Source organism: Papilio machaon, chromosome 6, assembly GCF_912999745.1.
Source record: "Papilio machaon chromosome 6, ilPapMach1.1, whole genome shotgun sequence".
In the NCBI taxonomy this organism is placed as follows: Eukaryota; Metazoa; Arthropoda; class Insecta; order Lepidoptera; family Papilionidae; genus Papilio; species Papilio machaon.
This window is the reverse complement of record NC_059991.1, coordinates 1,815,141-1,832,568: the sequence shown is the minus strand read 5'-3', so window position 1 is coordinate 1,832,568 and position 17,428 is coordinate 1,815,141. Positions and strand designations below refer to the sequence as shown.

Here is a 17,428-nt window from a genome sequence, read left to right as displayed (position 1 = left end):
AAAGAACAGTTTAATAAAATAGTTTGTGAAAATAAATTCCGTAGCAACACATATTTTCGCACATCGTATTATGATTTTATTTTTCTTTTAACTTAACTCTCCAAAAAATAAAAAGATATTTAAATTTTTTTTAAATGGAAGAAATTCATTCGATTTACAGCCTCAGAAATAGAGTCCCATGCAAACATTACATTCATAACAAGCTAACCAAATCCATTATAAACGTGAACGATATGCTATTAAAGAACAAAACCGTAAAATTGAGATTAATATAAAGTATGTAGGTATTGTTTGTTTCATACAAATGTAGCAGCAGCGTACACTTTCGTCGTCAAAGGTGTTTTGATCACGACAATAAAAGAGATTATCTGTGACAATAAGCGATACACATGTACAAACAGTCGCCATTACCATTTATTCGGCCTGTAAAACCCCGAAGGTTATTGTTGCACGTTTACATGACGCTAATGGCCGCTGTTTCGCTAAATCTTACTAATATTATAAATGTGAATGTTTGGGTGTATGGATGGACGTTTGTTTAAAGATATCTGCAGAACGTCTTAACGGATCTTGATGAAATTTGGCATAGATGTAGAACATAATCTGGAAGAACACATAGCCTACTAATTAAGTTTTTTTTAAATTTCGCATGGACGGAGTCGCGGGCGACTGCTAGGTTAAGATGAAACATATTTTATAAGTTATATAAATGCAAGACAGTTAACTCTAGCGCCTAAATGTACACACTGAAAGGCTTGAGTTTACCCTAAGTTAGGGGTGTGCAGGCCTTAGTTAACCACGCTGGCTCAGTGCAAGTTGGTACATTTCACACACATGTTTGAATTTCTTCACATATGTACATGTTCAGGTTGTATTAGAATGTTTTCTGTAAAACGTCAAATTAATTAACTGAAATCGAAAAGCACTTTGACACATGGCCGGGATTCAGTACTCCACTGCGCCATTAACGTAGGTACAACGCCTATAAAAGCTAACTTAGCATCATCGATCACTTGCCGTATCACAATGTGATCAACACAAAACGTATTCAAATCCTCTGTATTCGTAGCCGACACATAAAGGGTATTATGTCCGTCCATAACAATTACATGTGCAAACAATCAGCGGCCAATCTCCCGCCAATTCGAGCGGGCGATCGTTAAACGAAAACAAAAGCAATTAAGAGATGCAAATTGTTTGAGCCGATCTGTTATTACCAGCCGTTGAGATCGAATAAAACAAACCGTTGTTCCATATTGTTCTACTTACCTATAAAATAGAATTAATTCTACTTTTAAAGTAATTTCCAGTAGACTGGTTTAATCGATTCGTCTTTAAAATATACATAAACGATTTTATCAATCATTCACAGGAAATATGACTTATTTTTTGGGCATTATGACAATTATGTCAACTACATAGTCAAAAAAGTTGATGTATGTTGTTATAAAAACATCATCGATAAATCGTCAATTTGTGACACTCTAAATAGAAAGTTATAACTAAGTCAAAACTCATCTTAACATAGTCAAATTCTACATTCGACAATTTGACAATCAAAGCATTATTAGTAACATTTGTGACAAGATGGCTGCCGATCACGTGTAACGCAGTGACCAGTGCACTGACCCCCCTTCAATGTTAATGTCACTTATAAAACACACCATATAAATACAACTTCGTTTTACTACGCAGCTCAACTTTGGTCGTTAGACTGGCTTTTATTGTTAAAAAACTTCAGTCGTATTAGAAAACTATAACGGAAGAAGTTCAGCAGTGAAATGAATAAATTTATTTTTATACAGAAAAGTCATTGTTATACATTTTGCTTTATTCTTAGGTGTTTTATAACTATTTGTTAATTAACTAAGGAACTATTTAAGATTCTGTCATGTTAATTGTGGTTGTGTTTTATTTATTGCGAATAAAATTGATATTAATAACGTAAAATAACATATTGTAAAAAAACATTATTGTAAACGAATAAAAATTACTTAATTATTAGTGATGCAACGGAAGTGTCTTACCGGAACCAGAAACGGAAACAGATGTCAAAAATAAATTTTAGCAGAAACGGAAACGGAAACGGATGCGGAAACAGAAGTGTAAATAATAATAAAAAACATATTTACAAGAATATTTTTTTCGGTAAAAACAGTTTGTATTCGTTTTTAATTTATTAAGGCGTTGGATATCGGTGTCCTTTAGCCTTCAATGTATGTATTTTTACTGCGCTGCAATAAGTTAAAATACGCGTTTTTTTTTTAATTTATTTTCAGGAAACAAAATTACACTATTTACAAATTAAAGTTCGCCAAACCACTCGTGTTGACAAACGACAAATATATTTATAACTATATAATGATGATGATATATTACATGGTTATCACTTATTCAAAAGTACATTTAATAACTCGTAAGTATGAAATAGTCACATTTTGCCAGTTGTCAAATTTTATATGGACAGCAACTAGACAGTTAACTCCAGCAAGAGAAACTGATTATTTCAAACAGCAGCAGAAAATATTACGCGATTAAATTCACTAAAAATTAAGTAAACAAACAAATGCGACAAGTGCCGAAAGGCGGACTGCGCGTCTCTCGCTGCGCATTTGGATCTCTCAGCCGTCGTAAAGTTCCGTTTTATCTCCGTTATAAAAGTTGCGGAAACAGAAGCAGAAACGGATGTTGAAAAGCACGCGGAACTTCCGCACTTGCGGAAACGGAAACAGACATCCGTTGCATCACTATTAATTATCAGGTTTATTGACAAATATAACGTATAAACGTTACGATTTTCACGTAATAGATTTGAATTGATATTCTAGTTAATTTTGAAAATTGTTGTTTAATTAATGTAAAATTACCTATGTACTTAGTATAGAAAGCTCAGAAACTTAATTCCCCTTAATTTGAAACAGATTAAGAACTTTCAACAACTCGAAAACAAGTACTAATCCCCTCTAACAATTAGCATGATAAAGGCTTTGTTTGGTTCGAGACGTTTCCACGGATTACGTCCCTTGTGACTTTGTCGTGGGCGTGGGCGTGGGCAAGTAGACTTTCGTAAATAAATAAAAACATGTAATTCTGGAGACAGAGCGGGCAATATATCACGCGATAATCTGTTCTCAGTGTGAGTCGAGCTAAATCCCAACGGGAACATTAGAATTTTAGAGTTTTATGTTCACATATACATATGGTTGGTACAGACGTTGTTCTATACTAATATGAATTGAAAAAAATATAGATTGTTAATCACGGATATTCGAAAATCTAATATATAAAATTCTCGTGTCACAGTTTTCGTTGCCATACTCTTCCGAAACGGCTTGACCAATTCTCATGAAATTTTGTGAGCCTATTCAGTAGGTCTGAGAATCGGCCAACATCTATTTTTCATAACCCCCCCCCCCCATTTTTTAATTGCGCGCGGACGGAGTCGCGGCGACAGCTAGTTACTTATAAAATTCTTGAAAGAAATTCTTACAACTATGGATAGCACTTGCTAGTCTATATAATCAAGCACACAAAAAATAAAGTAGCCTTTTTTAAGATGGAAGTAATAAACATAACTACTATAAGTACCCGATTCTGATTTCATCTTAAAAATTGTACTTTATTACTTTGATGGACGATTTTTAATACAGAATCTACAGAGTTAAAGTCCATTACCTGTTACTAAACTAAAAACTGGTGCATTCAACACAATTGGTAAAGAAAGTTACGAAAGTGTCGCATACAATTCGCGAATGGTTTTAACATTTAGAATGTTCGCTTTCGTTATTTTTTTCCTTAAAAAAAACAAATTCATACGATTTTAATCCTTAACACTAAGAAGTTAAGTTCATAATGGGAAGAAACAGTGAAATTTAGAGTCGTGCATTGTGACGGAGGCTGTAGGAAAGGCAAGGCACTAAGAGCCGGCACTAAGGCATTGTTCGCAGGTGAGAGGCAGACCGGAGAGTGCAGCTAAGCGCACTTTGTTAATATTTCGAGCACAATGTTACTCGTTATACACACTCGCACACAATTCGCTATCCCTTTTGTTAAATTTAGTATAGTTTTCAAATATTTTTATGTTTTGTCTCCTCTAAACATTTAGTATTACTACAGTCTTATGATTTTAATTCATTTGGAATAAGAGGGCAGGTAATAAAATGAATACGTATTAACTTTTTACTGCAAAAAATTAATTAAAGTATTATTTTTATATGCCTCGACTTTATGCTATAAAATTACATTCATGACATCATGATTGAACTACATTTGATGCCTTTATTTAGCACACGCCCTTGTATGTGCTTTGGTACCTACATTTTGTTTGACGAATAATTGCAATTGTACTCTGGTTTTTATTATTCCATTTAATGAAAAACAGAAATACCATAGCAAATGAGACATGTTTTTTTGTACGTGTTATTTAATTTGAACATGTTTGTTTTCGTAATATGCACACTGTTGGTTTAAATTTAAAAAATTAAACAATTCCAAGTATTCCTTTCACGATTTAGTAAAACTCCTTAGTAAATGAAGCAATAATTGCGTTTTATTTTAACTCTGTGATGCAACTTAGGTTTCCTAATATAAATAATAAGATTTTCATTTAATTTAATTAACATTTTTGGTAATAAATAATTTTTAAGAATTTTAATTAAAGGATGAAATTTGTTTCATGGATATACATCGATCAGAGTATGTTTCCAAATTGAATAACCAATGTATATGAATTATTTATAACGTTTATGAACTACATTTTTAATATTCATTACTGATAGTTGATAACCCGTGAAAAATATTTCTTTACATCGCAACTATTTAATATTCAACAGTGCGGGCTAAAGTAATTAGTAGCCCATCCCTCACACGTTACATTTTGGGCATTTTACGAAATTACGCGGTTATTTAAAAGCAGTAATTTCGGTAGAGTACGCTTAAATGAATAACGGTCGGTGCACACAGGGATATTGTTATTTCTGGTTAATTAAAAACGTTAATTAATTTATTTGTGATTATAAATTTAATTATTTACGGAATATTTATACGAATACATAAGCTATTAATTACTACGACGAGTTCCTAAAAAAACGAACAAGTGGTACGTGCATTGTTCAAAATGTCTATGTTATTTAACCTTTCATTAACATTGGGTTTTTCTCAATTCCAGGTGGCAGTATGAGGTGTCTGTAACACGGTGTGGCGTTCGTGAGGTGTAAGTGAGGTGCGCGTGAGGCGCGCGGCACGATGACTTCGGAGCGGGCCATCCCGCATCTGCGAGACATCTTTAGCCTGAACCAGCAGTACGACGGCAAGCCGTACGATGACGACGACACCAACAAAAAGACCGCAAAGAAGAAGAAGGATGACTACCGCACCTACGCCAACGGCGACGTCAAAACTCTCGAGAGGCATCTCAGTATGAAGAAAACGATAAGGAAAAAGATCATGCGCGACCTTCAGCAGGCATTCGTTGAAGACCCTAATGAGTTTAAGGTCGAGAACACGAGTCCGGAAAAGTTGAAAGCGGAACTGAGTGCAGAGGCAGTTAAAATTGAGAAGAACGTCCGTAAGAATGACCCGACTTTCTTAGACATGCTGCGCGGAGAGACCAGGGGCGAGGAGACGCGGGAGGAGCAGCCGCCCGCCGAGAAGACCAGCTTCTGGCGACGGCTCACCATGAAGAATAAGAATAAGAGATAATTGAAGATCGACAGCTGAACACCACTTACTCCGTTTTATAACCACATTCTCTCGGAGATCGAGACTCCAATTAAGAAATTTTCCGATGGCAGCTCAAAGATCTCGATTTAATTTTATCGATTCTCAATCTCCTAGGGAATACTTTATTGATCTCTGTGTCAATTACTTAACTGAATTTTTTATAAAATATTTTTAATGGAATAAGAAAGCAACAGAAGTGATGCTGACTTTTGAAGCAAATTAATGTCATATCTTATACATTTATTCATCGACTGATCTTGTAAATCTTTACACTGCCTCCGGTTGACTATTTCTGTACATTGTATTTTATATACTAAGTATTTGAGATATTTGTTTTTTTTAAATAATTTTAAATATTTTGGTCTGCTTTTATGGCAAATTGATCGAAGTGGTTTTTACTTTATTGCTAAAATTTATAATTAAGTCCTCTATTGGGAATGAAAGCAATCTAAAAATTAAATCTCAATTAGGAAACTTTTCATTGAAATCAAAATTTACTTAACTTTAACCATTGCGTTAAGCTTATATTTTAATCTGAAAATTCAATGGGAATTCGGAATAAACTTGTGATGATTTTGGCGCTGCGTTAATGTATATTTTTTATCTGAGTTATAGCTAATGTTTTTAATTCCTTTAACTTTGTAAATGCAATTATGTTTGTAGTTTAATCTACGATGCATAAAGATAGAAAACAGAAAAGTCTTTTTCCCTGAATTTTCCCCAATTTATTACCTGTCATTTTTATATTTTGTATATTTGACCACGAGTTTTTCCTGTTGTATTTGATATTAAGATGTATGCATTTACTCTGGGAACTTTTAAATGTACTTAACATGAGCTCTAGTTGTATAATGCATAATATTAAGTTTTATATCGTCTATGTCTTGTTTAGGTTAAGCTTACGGATTGGAACGGAGTAAGGAGTTACTTATTATTATTGAAACAATCTCGTTCGTATGTGATGTAATTAAGTCGGAAAGCATAGAGTAAGCGATAATAAGTGGTCCCTAAATATGTAGTGTAAGGTAGGCTCGTGGCAATTCCCTGTTGTGACATTTTTTTATCATAATTATTATCCTATATAAAGTGATTTTACACGTTTATATCTTTTGTTTTATTGTTAATGGCTTCCGTTATATTATGATATTGATACTATGTGAGTAACTAAGCGTAAAACAATAAAAAAAATATTACAGCTACTCAAGACAAGTGTATTTGACGAAACTTAATATATTGTTTAGAGCGCCATCTTTTGATAATACCAGAACATGTAAGTAATTTATAGTGACGTTCAGACTCCAAAACTTTTAAGACCGAAGTCAAGCGATTAAATTACGGGACTAAGTAGTTATTAATTTGGAGTAATATAGAATAATGGGTAAAGCATACTGATCTCTATTTATGGATAGGTCGCTCCTTGGAAATTACGGTTTTTGGTTTCACTTAAACGTGCCTGTTGATTTTACTGTCAGTTAATTTTACCACTATTATTAGTTTGAATCTCACAACATCGCTACTAACCGCAATCATCAGCGCCATAATGGCGAAAATCAAGCCTAGCCTATCCACACGTAGTGCCTTGCTAAGGCACGCCATGCCACGTCGAGGATGCTATGCCTCCCCGCGACTACCACGCAATAAATCCTGATGTGCTACAGCAGCGCCATCTACGTTACAGTAACGCCATACAGTCATTATAAACTATCTTGCAAATGTAACACAGGCCCGTAATTAAGAGAATGTAGGTAACGAGGTTCTTTATCGGAAGCGATATGTATTTGAATCTTGGTATTCGAGAATAGGTTATAAAAGCTCAGCGCGGTTATGTAGTTTAATTTGGCACAAAATCTACGGCTTATAGCCTGTCCATGTATTAGTGGTAAATCCGAACAACGAATTATTGCAGTTTCTCCAATGACAATTCTACTCAAGATGTTCACGACCAGTATATTGATAGTATGCCTTTCATCCATAGTTCCATTGAACTAGCATGTGTACAGTAAGTAGCATTAAGTAAAAGTATTATGGATGTTAAGAGATCAAAAGTGGCGTAACTTTGAACTTTGTCAAAGAGCACCCCTTAATTCGAGTGCGTAATGCTTTTAGTAGTAATTATTTGACAAAAATGATGTTTCTAAATTGGATTCTCTTTAGTAACCTCTCCATGGCGAACCATTTTATGAGATGAACCGATGTTTGCAAAGTAGACTTCCTTGAACATATGCGCTCACAATAATTTGGTAATTAAGCAAATACTTACTCCATATACTTACGTCTCTTGAAGTCTGACATAGCCCTCGAAGCAACCTCGGACTACTAATATGGCGTATATACTATGGCTTTTTAGTAGATTTAAAACTTCAGTTTTCACTGCCGAAACATGTACATAGTAAAAACAATAGCATCCCTTGCATACTATGAAAAAAAACAATAATTTTTATGTACACGTGTTTCAGCCGTGGAAATTAAGGTAAGTAAAACTTGGCACTTATGTTCGTGTTTCTCAGGTATCTCCCCCAAGTGTCTAGGTAAATAGTAGTACTTAGTAGTTCCAAGTGTTAAAACACTAGTAGATTTTCCCTCTTCTTTAACATAAGTATTACGGTAGTGGAACTTCATTGTAATAATTTATAGGTTTGGTTAACTAAACAGTGTCTAAAGTATTCGAATAAATTACGTACAAATTTTAAACCATTGAATTAAACCCTTCACAAAAATAATGTTCGCATACTTTGGACACAATTTAGAAGGAATAAATGAAACAACAGGTAGAGTTAAAATTTGTTTATTTTGGTTTAACGGTTTTTTGAATTTTTAATTCAAAATCCGGTTCCCTACTCCTACACCTGCTGAGAAGAACCGGCAAGAAACTCAGCAAGTGATATATATTTTTTTATAAATCTGTACTTTGCAATTTTTTTGATTACATATTTTATAATTTTTGTTTTGACATTTTTTTAGGAATTTTTCACATCTTTTTAGTTGTATTTTTGGTTACACTTTCTATTTCTATTTTTATATAAATAGTTATTTTTAGAACATTATAAAATATTTTTCGTGTATTTTAAAAATTTTCTTTTACAATTCAAAGTTTTAAAATTCTTGTTGTGTTAAAATAAAATTTACAATAAAAATCTCTAGACCCATATGTTATTTGGTCCTTTATGCTCAATGTCACCTACATCTGTCCTATCCATCCTATCACCTATATATAGTTTTACAAAAATCTAAAAGAAATCATTAAGTATTCAAACTAATCCTGAACCTTGAATATATTTTTTTAATGCCTTTGTTTTGTCCTTTGAGTACTATTTTTACAAACTTTTCATCAATCCGTTTACTCTTCTTGAAATGACGCGCCCTACTAAGCGTAAAAATCTAACGCTTATTTTTCATGAATTATTCCTAAAAACGTAAAATTTAGGTCATACATAATTTTTGACAAGTCATTACTAATACTATAATACTTAATACTTAAGCTACATTTCTATGTCTATATAAAAATTACCTATTATTTACGTAAATAAATACTTACATAGCTTATCCTATAACTTACGGATACACAATCATTACCTCTACACTTAGGTCATCGCCCGGTTTTATCTGACGTTTACTGCAATTTATTTGTCGCTGACTAGAGTTCTTGTCTATGGTCCGTATTAAGAAAAAATAGCATGTTTATTATGATCTTATTCGTGTCCTGTTTAAATTCTAAAAAAGGCCACCATTGGCAAAATTACAAATTGGTAGTATGCGCAATAAATATGAATATCCTACCTATTTCTTGTGGTCTAGGTCTGGGCATAATCTTAAAACTAGACATATAGAATAACTATTAATAGATAAAAATAATACACTACCTAAATATTATTGTAAATATTAAATTAACATACCTAGGATTGTTGTTTCGTTGTATAGTTTTAAATATTAATACAGCATTTATAACAGTGATGAATCCCTTCGTATGTTAGTAGAATATGATTAGCAATATCAAATGAAATCGATTAAATTATGGTGAATTTCACACACACCCTTTATAACTCTGTTAGCATCTATCGTACTGTGTACCCATTGAACATAAACTGCGATCAAAGCGTATAGGAAAAAGTAGATCTGAAACTTAATTACATATTAATTAAGGCACAAATAACAAGCACAAAAACCTGTTAAATGTGCAACAAATTGATGGGAAATAATTGTTTCTAAAAACTTACATTTTTTGAATAATTTTCCGAGGTAAATCTTTCAATTAAATTGCAATCGAATTGCTCAAATTCATCTCTATATCCCTATTACTATTGTTTCAATATATTGCTTGGATATCAACATTCATTTCTCTCAATTTAAATTATCTAATAAAATTTGATAGTAAAACATGACTTGACGTATGACTGGATAGTTAAATCGTACATGATAATCGTTTCTTTGATTATATTCATTTACACATTGCATACTCCAGTATTTTCTCGTAATATAATTTACTTCCAAATAACGCCCTCTACAGTTTTAAAACATCACTTCAAGTTTCCAATAATCAGACGATTCAACTCCTGTTGACTTCAGACATTGCAAGCTTCATGGTACGAGTAACAAGCTAAAGCTTAAGACACCTAAAGAAAGCATTAGGAAAAAAAAGGATCAAACTGAACACAATATACAAATAGAAATAACAAACGTGTGTTATAAAAAAAAAGACACGACGATTTTAGATATAAAAAAAATAGTAAATCTACCACCGACACCTGAGCGTTAATGCAATAATTAGGGTATTGCTTACATACACATACCTCTATTAGCTGTGCTATGACGTAGTATATGATACATTTAGATTGCACAAGCAAAATGCTTTTGTATACCAAAGACTATGTGAGTCACAAATATTTTGATACATCCTGTACATTTTATGTAAACTACTGCAGTTGATGACCTTCAAAATATACTATCAATTACATATGTATACAGCTCCTTGTTATACCAAACTGGCAGGATGAGGCAACAAAAAATAGGTTAATGTCTTACGATGAATAAAAAAATATTATTAATTTATTAATTTTGCAATAATAAATTTTAATAAAATATAAATCACATTCCAAATTAATTATAGCAAACACCACCATTAACTACACTCCACGATACCTTCTTCCAATGGTCAACAAGATAAATTAATTTAATCTAATAAATTAAATTCACTTTATCACAATAAAAAAAAATTATAAATTTTGTACTGCTAAGCTATCACTTTCCACTTTACGAAAAACCTATTTTAATTATATTCCGAACTCAAAATATACCGATTTCATAACCAGAACAATAAATTCTCATCAAACACGTTCTAACTGAACACCAACGAACACAACATATCGATTTTCCTCACAAACTATCACTATGAAAACTTAATTACTTACGGCTTATTATACTTATTCCAATACTTTTAATTTCGGTAATTCATCTCGTCTAATTTTTCTTTATTTACTATGAAAATGTTATTAAAATTCTCAATATTTAAATTTCCAACGTATTTATTAATTTTTCGACTTGACATCTAAAGCAAATCCCGCTCTACTGCGCCTCATTTTTCCAAACATTGACATGACAAAACTTAATGCACTTCATTACACAAATATAAAACTTCACTCGTCTAATCTACAGCACTCATCTTCAAAAAGCTACCACTAAACTTTCGGACTTATGTCTCATATCATATCCCATTACGTACTTGAATCGGTGTGCCATAGATGTGTTAATGTTGTGCATCCATTACAATGTATAAAAATCGTGGTCTGGAAAATTATGGTGTGGGCTGGAAAAGATAAGTCAATATTATCCCTACTAAACGGCATTCGCCGTAAAATAAGAAAAAAGAAAAAATCAATCAGCAATGAATTCATTAACTAAATGAGATAGGAAAATGTAAGTAATGTAGTAAGACAAATCTTAGTTGGATATATATTTTTATAAATACATTATTAAAAATATACAAAACTAATTGTAAGTATTCAAACGAAAATCAAAACAGATAAAAAATCTCAAAATACAAACTGAGAGTTATCAATTCGATGATCTTTGAAAAAACTTACTGAAGTACGGAGTAAAAATCCTTTCGGTACTTGAACTCTATAACAAAAAATCAAATTAAGACGCCCTAACACAAGTTATAAACATACACATTTCAAAATGCATTGTTAGCCTGTCGAGAATAAAAAAGTGATTTAGGTGCAAAACAAACCATACATCGTAAATCGGTCGCATTACGTTGCTCTACGCTGGAGGCGCGAAACTCGGAAGCAGGTCATTACCAAAAGCACGACCTAAATCAAAATCAAACAACAAACCCAATATGCTCATGTAATTACAACCTAACATATCACAGCATATCCATTCCCAAAGCACATCGGAAACATGTGGTTACTTTAGCTAATTTTGCTAGATTAAACACAATGCTAAATGTCGACTCATGGAATATCAAGCGCATGATGTTTAGTAGATACCAGCACAATTTTGATTAATGCAAAAAAGTCAATATTGATAATTGTGTAAAGAAAATTATTATTTAAATATATGACAGTTACAACATAAAACGTGAAATCGGATTAACAATTTGAAAATTAAAATTTCCACATCGGAGTCACGTAATTTAAATTTTCTAAGAAATCATCCAATTTCACAATATTTATTTTACTTACTGCAATTCTCAAAAGTGCCTTATCTGAAGCAAGTTGCATGTATGATAATCAAACTTATTGTTAAACATTACTTTAAATTTAGCGTCATATCTCCATTCCCGCGTTTAAAAATCGGTGCTGTTAGAACTCCGGCTAATGTGCAAACTGGATAACTACTATCTTTCATGCATTTGCATAGCCTTTTATCTTTCCAATAGTGAATTTTATAATGTAATCCAAGTATGTGTATAGTGTAAAAATTCATTTCATCGCTCTAAATTTTAATCATCTATACCTCTGTAAGTAGAGTCTATTCGCGAACCTTCTGCAAAATACAAAACGTATTAACCTGAAAAGAAAATCTATTAATAGACCTAAGGGTCTTAGAAACCTAAATAATTAAAGCGTTAAGCCCATATGTTAACTTTTTAAATACATATTATAACTTGTAAATTTATTTCAAAAAAATTCAGGTACACTAAAAGCTCTGATGTAATTTTTTCCGAACCTATATTGTAAAATATTTGTTACAAATACATTGGTAATTTAAGGTGCTACAAACTGAATTAAATGAGTGTACTTAGTGAGGCTACATTTTTACTATCTGAAAGAGTTTTTAGCGGACCTAAGTTAATCAATAATTTAAAAAAAAAGCTTTTTTTACGTTCCTGTGCTACTGCCACATTTAATAGCTATATCTATGGTTTGGTGGTTTAAAAAAAGCATTTTTTATTCACTAAATGTATCCATTAATATTAATTAATTAGATAAACATTTAATGTAAATTAATATTCATACCACTATATATCCGCTCCTTTTAACGTGACTGGAAAACCGTGAGAATCTGTAACAATTCTATGTAACTTGTCCTACCTAACTTAACTTTCTCGTCTTTGAATTTCATAATTCTAATGCACAAAATTATTATTTATTAATTCATGTAATAAGATTTGATATATCATTTAATATTAAACCTTATGTACAGCAATAAAAATATACAAGGATTACTCTCGTTGAAATACTTTTACTCTCGTATTAAAACATTATATTGTAAAATCTATTTAATATATGTAAAGAATTTTAGTGAATATTCGATCAATAAAATTTGACTTACTATTCGCACCGGTTATTGTTATAAAACTGCATCGTACAGGGTCGTAACTGAATGATAAACGCGAACTGTAAAAAAAACCATTAACTCCTTGCCTATTCCTCTCTTTCCTATATGCATAAGTAAAAAAAAAATAGAATGCCGCCGGCAGCAGACTACATTTTGTTCTAAACCTGAAACAGTTACAATGAACACAAGAATATTAACCACACACAGTGTGGTGCAAAAATAATTTACATTTATTTTACAAATGTACATTCTATTAAAATTACAGATTATACGTCAACTATAAATATGTATAAAATGTTGTCTATGACAAATTGATTTAATTATTTATAACTTTTTTTATAAAAACTAGTAGTTTGTTTATGATATTTAATTTTAAGGTTTCTTTACAAAGCTAAAATATAGGAAAACTATTATTATATTATATGTATAGATTAGAAGTTTATAGGAAAAGGTTTAAGTAAATAAGATGATGCAATCTTCTCCAAATAATTAGGTATTAATATTTTTTTTTCGTATTGTTGTCGTCTTTTGATTGTTTCGTTTTTCTCTTTTCTATGATGTGTCGTATATCTATAAATGTCAAAGATCCAAAAATATTGATTTAGAAATATTAAATTGATTTAGATAAAGTAACGTATGAGAAATAACTAGATAGCCGATCACATATTATAGTTAAAAGATTAAATTATGCCCTAAAATGAGCACCGGCTATATTAATTAAATTAATTTTGTACAGATGACAAAATAAATTTAATAAAAAATTTTGCAAACCTAAATGAAACTATAAAACAATTAATTAATTATACAACTTTGCTAATACACAATTAGCAATGTTATAAACAACAACAATTAGCAAGTATAGAAACCATCATTAATACATACAAATGTATTAATGTGTACATTAATGCAACCACACCCTAAACAAATCAACCTACAAAACGTGACTAAATCGCTTTCAGCTATATCTACAATGGTACGCTTTCCTTCATCTTGCCTCTTTCATATAGCTTTCTCATAATTTTCAAAGGGAATGAGACGAACATATGTTTTAAATTGAGGCAAGCTAGAGATAGCGCACTAGTGGAGACGTGGCTAATATCAACTCGCTTGCAGTATAAAGCGGTCATTTTACATTTAATTCTATATGAATTCTATTAGCAACACACAAACAAACCACGAAACTATAAAAGAAACAACGTAAAACTAGGCGATTTTGATACACAATATTGATATTAATTAAACTGATTAACAAAATGTTAGAAAATTATTATCAGGAAATTGTAATGTAAGTAATTCAGTAAGGACTGTATCGTTAAGAAGTCATATGTATTAACATACAAATCAAGAAATAGGTGACAAGAATACTTTTAAACTAAGACAAGTCAGTGATCTTAAGTAATTTAATTTAATACAAAAAAAAACGATCAATTATTATCGATTTTAGTAGACTTTAAATTCCTATGCAAAAGCCACATGAAATATGCCGATTGGAAAATAATAAAATTATTGAAAACTTTGTTATTCAAACACTATTTCTTGTTAATGCTTATTCAATAGAACTGAAGCAAACATTAGATTTGCACGGAAGACAAAGGACCTAGTCATTTAAATAAATCTGGCATCGTGTTAGCACTTAGCATTCCGCACTTCATTACAACAGAAAAAAAACATTTATAATTATCGAGCAATACAAGCAAATTGATAATATTCAAGACTAGAAAATTTTCACAAACAACTAAACTGTAATTTAGAATTTAGATCATTCTGATGACGTAATCAACAATTGCTATAACACTTTGCTAGGAGATACAATTTTAAAGAATAAAATAAAAACTACATTAAAGCGTTGTTCAAATTATAGTAATAATTTAGGCAAAAATACCGAAATATATACAATATATTCAATGAAACAAACGACCTTTATTTACATAATGTACCTAACGTATGTATATAAAGATTATATAGAAAATTTAGGGTTAACACCCTGATGAACATTTACATTATTAATATTCAAAAAGAGAATAAATGAACAAAATAAAAACTGACGAATTTTAAATATATTATGTTCATGAAAATTTTACCATCAAAATCCATTTTCATTTACATTTTATATTTAACGTTTTTCGAAATTTTTACATCGAACTTAAGGTATAACATTTTATAAGAGTAAAAAAAATATAAAAATTAGAGCTTATTGGGCCCAACGTAATAAGTGATTCTGTTGGTTATCGTGGCCGAACTGTTATATACAGTTTTAATAATACATACATTTGTTGTTTATATTCCTTCGTTAGTTCCGTGATGTAAATCCCGCGAGATGTCCCGTTGTACTCAGATCCTTTACATTTTAAATGTAAATAAAATTTGCTTTTGCGTAGACGCAGTAAATCCGCAAAGTTTTGCCAATAGTGCTTCTAATGGTTATCCCATAAATTAAATAGTGTTTTATAACATTTTGAACCTTGAATTCGTTTTTTAACAACCGAATAATTTTTCGTTTAATATTAATTCTTTAAATCTGTATAAAATCTTTAATTAAAAATAAACCTGTAAAAGAAGCTATAATAGAAGGGTTTCATGATAAATATATAAATGTCAATAAATATTATTAGAAATTATTAATAGTTTAAAAGGTCTTCAATCTTCGCTTTATGAGAGCATTTTATCTGAAATGTAAGTTGTATTGCTCTGTGGGGCGGATTTATCTTGAAGATTCATTTAAATTAAATTTTCTATTTTCGTTTCATGTAAAGATTTCATTCGAAGATTGAGTTCTATATACGATTTTTATGATAATTTGTGTGATTATTTAACATTGGCTCCTTTATGTTAAGAGATAAATTTATAGTAACTTTCCGTACAAGATTATTCATTATTTCTTTATGATCTATCTGATCATATTTCCGTTCTTCGTAGGATTTATAATTGATTATTTAAGATAGCAAACTTGAATGCTTTATTTGGGAATTGGAAAATAATACTCCTTTTACTTTTGACTAGCATTTTAAGGAATCTCTCTCTCTTGTAAATAGTCTTGTTATTAGTATTATCTATCCCGATATTTAAATGAGTTTCCATTGTATCGAAAAAATGCTTAAACCTGTTCTAGTTTCAGACATTGTGCAATAAACATCACCATTCCTGTGATCAAAAACAAATTATCACCTTTTATGAACAACTACATTTTGTTCTAGTACTTGCAAATAACTACGAATCAACTACAAGCTATCAATGACAATTTTTTGTCATTTTCTTTATGAGGATGGCCATAGACATTCTAAATTCTTGCCAGTTATCAGTATTTTTGTTTACATAATTCAGTTTTGATGTCTTAACTATGGAAAATAAGGGTGAAAATAAAGAAAAGCAATATGTTTAACAATTATTGTATTCAATTTTTAAATTTATCATAATTTTACCTCTGTGTATATGAAATTGACAATAATCTACTTAATCCAGGGTACACGTAATTCTGCCGCTAACATAACACCAGACAGCGAAACAAATCGAAAACGTATCGACTTCAAACTGAAACGAAGAAAAACGCATTTTTATACCTGCCTTTCGAAAATTCCGCATTTAAAAATGATCTTAATTTTATTGACGTAGAACTATGGACTGATCGATAAATATTGAATCTATCCTTTCTTTATGAGAAATAACCATTTATCTAGATTTCTTTAATTTACCTAAATCACTAGACTGCAAATAAAATCTACAGATATTTAAAATTTTCATATAAATATAATCTACAGGCTCATTCATTGTTTTCGGTAATTTCCATCTTTAAATACGTTACGTAATTTGCTTTTATATTTAATTCTTATTAACCTAAAAATATTTATTTATTTCTTAGTGACCCTTAAAATTACTTAAACTGATGTACTCGTATATTACTATATTCCGTTAACCTTAAGACTTCACA

The 17,428-nt window shown here is 30.8% G+C and overlaps 1 protein-coding gene and 2 long non-coding RNA genes across 4 annotated transcripts in view; 1 reads left to right on the top strand and 2 right to left on the bottom strand.

Moving 5' to 3' along the window:
* The window catches only part of LOC106721340, a 38,849-nt gene extending 32,847 nt beyond the window's left edge, over positions 1-6,002 (top strand). The window contains exon 3 of the mRNA XM_014516261.2: positions 5,168-6,002. Coding sequence (XP_014371747.1) covers positions 5,245-5,700 — 456 coding nt within the window. The 5' untranslated portion in view covers positions 5,168-5,244 and the 3' untranslated portion in view covers positions 5,701-6,002. The remainder of the gene's footprint in view (positions 1-5,167) is intronic.
* A 3,030-nt stretch (positions 6,003-9,032) lies between these two features.
* On the bottom strand, positions 9,033-11,178 carry LOC106721352. The gene is made up of 2 exons (XR_001357508.2): positions 9,295-11,178; positions 9,033-9,126 (listed from the first exon to the last, which is right to left on the bottom strand). It is a non-coding gene; the product is annotated as an uncharacterized LOC106721352 (long non-coding RNA).
* A 2,693-nt stretch (positions 11,179-13,871) lies between these two features.
* LOC106721350 overlaps positions 13,872-17,428 on the bottom strand; it is a 31,342-nt gene continuing 27,785 nt past the window's right edge. The window contains exons 4-6 of one of the 2 annotated variants that reach the window (XR_006756147.1): positions 16,923-17,031; positions 15,772-16,644; positions 13,872-14,073 (exon numbers count right to left, since the gene is read on the bottom strand). This is a non-coding gene — a long non-coding RNA (uncharacterized LOC106721350). The remainder of the gene's footprint in view (positions 14,074-15,771; positions 16,645-16,922; positions 17,032-17,428) is intronic. The other variant, XR_001357506.2, reaches the window with a different exon arrangement.